Source organism: Merops nubicus, unplaced genomic scaffold, assembly GCF_000691845.1.
Source record: "Merops nubicus isolate BGI_N331 unplaced genomic scaffold, ASM69184v1 scaffold29453, whole genome shotgun sequence".
Lineage (NCBI taxonomy): Eukaryota > Metazoa > Chordata > Aves > Coraciiformes > Meropidae > Merops > Merops nubicus.
In genome coordinates this window covers 9,060-17,045 of record NW_008597393.1, presented here as the reverse complement: position 1 = coordinate 17,045, position 7,986 = coordinate 9,060, and the positions used below count along the sequence as shown (strand labels likewise).

Sequence of the window (7,986 nt, the reverse complement as noted above, 5' to 3'; positions counted from 1 at the left end):
CAGCAGGAAAAGAACATATCTCTCCTCTAGTAAGTTTATCAGAGCCACAATTGGACTTGAGAACATTTTAGGAGAGATTACAGTAGAAACAAAAAAGCAGCATGGGAGCAGAATAATGCTGCAGATCTGCATTGCAGACTCTGCAGCTTCCCAAAGGGACTGCACAACTCACTGCTGCCAAACTGCAGGCTTCTATGCATCCATTAATGAATAACCTTCTCACTCTCTGGATGCGATTTTTAGCCTGCAGATCTCAGGAAGAGGAGATAGATTTTGTCAGTTTTATATAGAAAGATACTACTATCTGTCGAAGTTGAAGAGAGGCTTAATGAGAGAAAAGGGACTCCCCCAGACCTCAGAGTTCCCAGACACACAGGTAAGCTGCAAGAACCATCAATGTATATATAATGTTGCTCAATATCCAGTATAGTTCTGCTGCTGGGACAGGCAGTCAGGTGTTTAATAACACCAACATCAAGGTTTTGTCTCACACCCATGGCTTAGCATAACAGTCCAGCATATTTTACAGATCTTTGCTAAAGCTGCATCTCTTAAATAAATTGAGATAAGCATCTTTTCATCTCATGAGTTAATAATAAACACTTTGGACTGTATCCATAAAATGACAAGCCAGGACTACAATAGTCAAGCCCTTTGGAGGTTCTTCCTTCCATTAAACTTTTAAAGAATCAATAGGTCGGTTACAAGCAAACTGACATAAGATTTCTTATAAAGCTGATGTGCACTTTGTTAAAGAAACAGTGGAACAATAAGTCAAATAGCCAATTTACTCTATGACATAGAGCAAAATGTAAGTGGGGAAATGTCAAACAAAACCCCCTTTTGTTTTATGCCCAGGATGCCACAGGTTCACTATACGCTTCTGGACAACTCATTTAACACACCTTGTTCCTCTTCTTTTGAATTCCACCTGCCTTGCACAGAAAGCAACTGCAGCCTGTAGATCAAAATCAGCTGAACTTCTGACCAAAACGCTTCCTCCATCACTTAAGAATAAAAGTAGCCTCCATTTCTTTGCAGGATTATACCTGTGCATTTTTGTGTTCTGGTAGATTTTTTTTTTTTGCCTGACAGCTCTTTTGTTCTCTTCCCATCATCAAATTTTACTACCTTTTATTCTCAAACCAAATTGTTTTCATGCCCTGATGATCTACTTCAGTGCTCCCAATGAGTTTTGCAGAAGTTTTGATCATTAACTTATAGATGCAGAAAAAAAAATGAAAGAGATGTTAAAGTCATTTGCCTGAGGCCACACATGCAATCACTGACAGAGAGCAGAAATGAAGTAGAAAAATACACTGATATATAAGCTACATTAGGAGCAGGTGGCTACTCTTACACTTCTTCTGCAAAGCATCAGAAGTTAGGACCTAACTTGTAGCCTTTCTTTGGACACAGCAGGAAAGAAAGATTTAGCTTAAAAGAAAATATGCATTAAAAAGGCATATTCCTGAAATGAAAAATACTAGCCACAACCATATCTTTTCTGGCAATTTTCATATGTGCCTATATCTATGTCTGTTAAAAGACCAGATGGCACAGAAAGATTACATTACAGCCTAGGATTAAGGGGGTCAACAAAAGGTCCAATCCCATGACCTCTGCCTGCTGCAGGGTTTTTGAACAGAGGGCTGTCATAACATGGGACTCCACTCCTGCACCCTCCTTCCTCATTTCAGGTTGGAAACAGTTACTCATTAAGGGGTTTGATGGGACAGATTCATCTTAAAAGTTAACAGTTAGATGCAAAATTAAAGTGGCTTTTAAATAGAACTCTTTTCCCTGCTTTAGTTATAGATTTTTTTTTTTTTTTCCCCAGGATCACAAGTCTATTTTGTTAAGTCAAGTTCCCTTTTCCCAGTTTAAAGTAAAATACAATTACAATACAGAAAACAACCATAGTTCAGCTTTATGATTACAATCAGCACACTTCAAACTAGGAACTAATTCACACAGCTCCAGATTCCTTGTTCTCAGCTCTTCAGAAATGCTAATAAAATAGGTAAACCTTGACCTGGGAAACAAATACACACAAATCTAAGCAGCGGTGGAAAGTCACTACTCACAGACACTAACATGCCTTAAGTCAGACAGCATTAGGATATTGTTCTCTCCAAACATAGCAGCTTCCAAAGGAGTACTACAAAGCATAGATTTAACACCTCAGCCCTAAGCTATAACCAAAAAAGTTCTTCCAAGATGCAGCTGCAGCTTCTTAAAAATCCCTTCTTGGGGTCTTCTTCCCCCTTTTCTTTCTCGTCTGCTATGAACATTTTATTTTTTTATATAACCAATTACAGAAAACACTCCTCAACTTTCTGCCAGCAGTCAGCAAGGTGGCTACCTACTACAACCCAGAAGATAAGTCCTTTAGAAAGGACTTTATTTCTGCAGATGTCTCTGAAGCTGTGGAATCGTAACTTCCATCCCTGCTTGCTCCAGTCAACCACTGCATCTTGTAGAACAACAGCCTGGGGAGCCCAGATGAGATTAATAGGTATAGGTAGGTTCAAAACAGTAAGTAGGAGGACCAGCTTCTTCATATTATGTGTAAACTACCATCTTATCTATTGAAAATTTAAAACCCAAACCACCAAACTGTCAATCATTTATTATACTTGGTTAGATTTTGTTTTTAAACAAAATTATTAACAGAAATATTTTAGTGACTGAAATAATGAGAGCACAGTATTGGAAAGGTGAAAGCTAAGCAACTTATAAGGCAAATAAACATCTACATACAGAGCTGTTCTGCAGCATCAGCCATTATCCATGAGGTGTAAGACTCAAACCTACCTTTCTCACTACCACCCCTGCCACATGCACAGGCTTTGAGTAGCACTACCCATGAACAGCCACCTTGTAGACAGACATTGTTTGAAATATGTTACACATATCAAATGTATTTAGACTGTAACACGCTTTCATTACATTTTCAGGAACATGTTCTAATCTGTAGGTGAAACTTGGAAGAACAGCTGAGAGATTCTCAAGCGTCAGCTCTGCCAGCAGATAAGGTTCACTACATGAGCTAATCAGCCGTGTCACAGAAATTAACAAGTGCCTGCACTTTGGTTTTCATTTGAGTGCTTTCCAAAAACCACACATTTGAAATCTAAGCCTCTACAACGAAAGGCACTGATAATACGTTTGCCAGAAGCCAGCAAGACCTCAAAGCCAAACACAGGTAAAGGAGACAATAAGTTGCCTCAGCAACCACAGTAAATGCTGACAAATGTTACTTGCTGTGATCTAGCTAGAACACAACCCCTTTACTGCGGTTACCCTGGTATCAGGAACTTCAGCAACATCTAGGAACCAAAGTACGTATGCAAAATTTACCCTGGATTATACAACCATGGATGATGCCAAGGATGGTATCTTTAAGACTTTTCTCACTTGTAGCAGTCAGATGAAAGTTAATGAAATACACTGATGACTGTGATTAAACCTGGTATGTGCAATGTAGTCAAACCTGAAGTGGTCTGTGAGAACATAACGGGATACAGTCATTCCTGACAGCAGAAACTTGAAACACTATTTTCAGACAACACTTAAACCAACATGTACTGCTATATATTACACACATTCATATGCAAATTAAACAAAAAAAAATACTCACCCTAACTTCATAAACATTATCTGAATAATCCACAGTCTGGCAGACATAGCTGTACCCTCGAGCTCTTGATGACAAGAACAGCTGAAAACAAAATCATACATGAGTGGAAAGATGCTACATGAAACACATTCATAGTAATTATCAGCAAATTTCTTGCTACATCAAACTTACCTGAACAGAAATACTTAAAATATCCTTATTGGTCCTGAGAATACTACCGATGATAGCCAATATTTAGTTCTAACAACCTGCTATAACACAGTATCATTCTTTTTGCTTGTAAACTAAAACCAAACTATTTCTTTTTCCCTGCATGTACCTGTCCAGATAATTAAAGCCTTTTACAAATTATTAAGAATTCCAGTATGAACATAAGCTATTCAAACATGCATATTCCCTCTGACCGCTCTAGCTTCAGAGATAGAAAATAACTAATTCTTTTCTATGAATGACAGAAATGCTATTCCTGTGATGGATTCAAGAGAGTTTTCTCCAAGAGGCAGGTAATTTGGATCTACTGTTCTTAAATCAGTACACCAATCAAAATCCAGAAAAGAACCCCACCATGAACTGCCAGAGCTGAGCACCCATAAAACACCTTGAGAGAAACTGGATGAAGAAAAGTTCCCCATTTCATGCCAACAGGAGTGGCCTAAAGCACATGAAGTGCTCCTGTAGGGCTGCTCCAAATAAAGCATATTGCAATAACCTGAAGAGAAGATAAACTTGACATGTGAATAACTTCCCATTGGAAAGAAGAACACTTGCCTAGAGCTGTACAAGGTTCAAGTAATACTTTTAATCTTGACATTCATAGATGTTATGATCCAAGACTGTTTAAAGCCAGGTAATCCTACCCTGTTAGAGATCACAAAGACATCACTGGAGTAGACATAACCTCTAAACTGGGAGGTTTAAAAGTAAAGGAGGGTGATATAAAAAGATCTCCAAAATAAACATGGGTAGACATTCTTACTGCTAACCTGACTTCCATCTTAGACTGAACTCAAGATGACTTTGGTATCCCATCTTGCACACAGCACAAGGGGTGCAGTCAGATGCAGGGACTACTTCTGCATCATCCAAGTCCATTTACAAACTGCTCTAACACCACTGCTCTCCAGTGCGGTCACACACAGGCACGAGCACATCTGGTAGTATCAGAGAAGAGAAAGGAAGAGTTTAGTTGCACTGTTACAGAAACTAAATCTCTGCTGCAACCTACCGGGTAATTTGACCAAGGTTTAGTTGCAAAAGGCAGTAAATTGACTTCACCAGACTGCCTCAATTTAGACCAAAAAATTCAAGAATTTGTGTCAAAATAGGAGCTATGCATCTGAGACTTCTGCATGTTCCAAGCAAAATTTGCTCCTAATTTGAATCAGAATTTGAGCCCAACTTACAGGAGTCTTGGACCAGACAACCCAGCAGTGCTTTATAGACTTACCATTTTAATATAAATTATCACAGACGAACAATACAGCTTGCCATCAGGGTAATTATTTAAACCACATTTAAAGGTATTTCATATTCAAATTCTGTTCTCAGCAATACTTGGAAACTTTACAGTCATCCACAAAATATAAACTGTGTGTCGTTTTACTTATAACAATTACATTACTCATGCAAATTCCAACAGTGGCACACTGGTATTGTAAACCTCACGTGGACTGCAGTAGAAGTTGCCTGGTTAGAAGGAACAACTGAAACTTGAACACCCTCCTCCTATCAGTCTCTAAGATCAAGATGAGATACTTCCTGTAAATGTTTTATTCATCCTTTGAATAAAACCCTGTCATTTGAAATAGCACGAAACTAGAACCTCCATCTGTGTCTAAAATTGTAAGCTTTCAGTCTTGCAGCAGCAAATGTGTATTTGCAGTCCCATTAATTTTTATATTGATTCAGTGATTTGGAAATGCCATACAAACACGTGTCATCCTATAAGCAACATAGCTTTGAAATTTAATTGACCACAAGTCTGGTATAATTCAGCTTGTGGATAAAACAAACCCATTTAAAAGAATAAGTGAAAAAAAAAGACAGCCATGGCAAAATTACTGCAGAATTCATTTAGGACAACTTTCAGTTTTAAAGTACCAAGTTGATTCTATTTCATCCATTCCCAAACTTATCCTTGGGTAGCAATAAATTCTGTTGCACTTGTAACATTTTATTACTTAGTTGAACAGTGCAAGGAAACAATGTAGACTAAACCACAACTGAGGTGTGATGGTTAAAATTTTACTGAGCCATGTCTTAAAATAAAGCTGAAGTAATTTAATAATTTTATAATAAAAGGGTCAATATACAGATCATCATCAGATATGCCATGCTTTCCTGGCAAAAATACAGAACAGACCAGCTAGAAAAAGAGTTCTGCAATGCTGTAATTTTAACTGTTCTGTTCACTTGCTTACTTCTGGAAATGGATTTTGCAAATTTATGATCCAAGATCTTCCAGAAAGAAGATTCCCAACCCACAGGAGCAAAGTCACAGCAGCATAAGCTACCCCTTAGTATCAGCTGTATTCTAGCCAGCCACCCCTGAATAATGATTACCAAACTGTTAAGTAATCCCACTTAGCTACTGCTAAAGAGCTGATCCACTGCACTGTTACTAGTCATTTCCTCTGTAGAGAAAACCTAACACAGGAGAAATGCAGCAACACTGAAATTTGTTAAAACTGACACAGCCTGAATGTTGCAAACCAGATATTAGAAGACTGTATCCTTTTATTTTTATTTAAGGATACAGTTAACTTCCTTTTTATTCTTATTCTAAAAGATAACTTACAGACAAGATACTTTTCTTCACGACAGACAACGGTCATATGAATTTCTACAAATGATAAACACAGTGAAGTCACCAACAAACAACTTCATTTCTAGCAGGATACATTCTGACACCCTTTAGTATTATTAAAAAAAAAAGTTACAAGTGTTAAATCTCTATGGATTTTAGTAAATCTAGCCAGTATTTACACTAACATAAATCTATGAACTTGGAATAGCTAGTACACAAATTCTCCTGTAGACTCATTTAGTGCATTTATTCTCAAAGAGAACATACCTAGCTATGGAAATACTCACATCAAAGGCAAACTCAGCTTCAAAAGTCTATGCAAAACATTCACCCTCAATAGACATCATGAATATGTAAGATTATTTTCAATCTGTAGACACCCTCAGACGTAAGTAGGGATTCCCCCCTGTGAGAGGGCATACACACCTCTTTGAAAATGAAGAAGTTGAGTAGAACCATTCCAAAGTTGTAAACAACCAACAGGAAACGTAACTGGAAGGGCTCTCTTGTCTTCATCCATTTGGGGCCCAGCCAGACAGTGAGGAGATAAATAGTGCTTATAGTCAGTGTTGGAAATGGAGACTGCATCAAGGGCCAATCATCAACACGTTTGTCTGAGGGGGGTGAAGCAAACAGAAGGAGTCAACGAGATCTGAACAAAATATATTTTACCATCATTTTAAGCATTGCATTTGTTAAGTATTATTCTCTCCTGGAATAGCTGCATCACATAGTAGAAACCATACATTCAATCTTTCCAGGAAGGTAAAAGAAAATAGTTTTAAAACCCCCACTACATCACATTACCTCACACAGAGATTAATTGTCATGCAAGTTCTACTGTCCAGTTCTACAATCCAAAATAACAAAGCAAACAGTCACGTGAGCCCCAAAACAACACAACCCACTAATCCTTTCCCCCCACTTTTGCTTATGAGGCATAGTGCCTCAATAACGCAAGCAAAGATCAAACACAACTACAAATGAAAGACAGAAAAATTTAGCAAAATACTGATAAACTTAATGGCTTTTATTAGTTTAAAAGTAGGCACTGGAAAGTCTCCTATTAGCTTTATACAGGTAGTATGATGCTAACCAAGTACTTTTGCTATTTGATGTAGGTCAGTCTCATATATTTCAGACAGAACACTAACGATGTTATTGGAAAACAACTAAATAAAAGAGTTTAAAGGGATGGTCCTAGTTAGAGTAATGTGCACTGCCAAACCAGACAAAGGTTTTATTTAGTCCCCTTCAGTCATTCGCAGGATCCCGAGTTACACACACTCCAAGGCCCAGGACAGGCTATATTAAGGTCTGGATCCATATCAAAAAAGCACTCTTAGCCTGATGAACCAGTGACATCTAGGATTAGAAGATGGATCTGCTACTGAGGAGAGAAGGGAGACACTGCAGTGACACCTCCTTACTTGGTGTCCACCCCCTGCCCCCCCGAGGGCTAATCTCTCATTATAGCAAGAGATAGAAGGTAACTATTCCATAACTATCAATTCTTCAGAGACTGCACAGCTCTACG

General features: G+C 38.1%; 1 protein-coding gene across 1 annotated transcript in view; it reads right to left on the bottom strand.

Moving 5' to 3' along the window:
- Positions 1-7,063, bottom strand: part of ELOVL4 (ELOVL fatty acid elongase 4) — a gene marked incomplete at its 5' end in the record, with an annotated part of 12,692 nt that extends 5,629 nt beyond the window's left edge. Inside the window, 2 exons of the mRNA XM_008936690.1 lie at positions 3,644-3,724; positions 6,876-7,063. Of these exons, the coding sequence (XP_008934938.1) occupies positions 3,644-3,724; positions 6,876-7,063 (269 nt within the window). The remainder of the gene's footprint in view (positions 1-3,643; positions 3,725-6,875) is intronic.
- Positions 7,064-7,986: the final 923 nt, after the last annotated feature.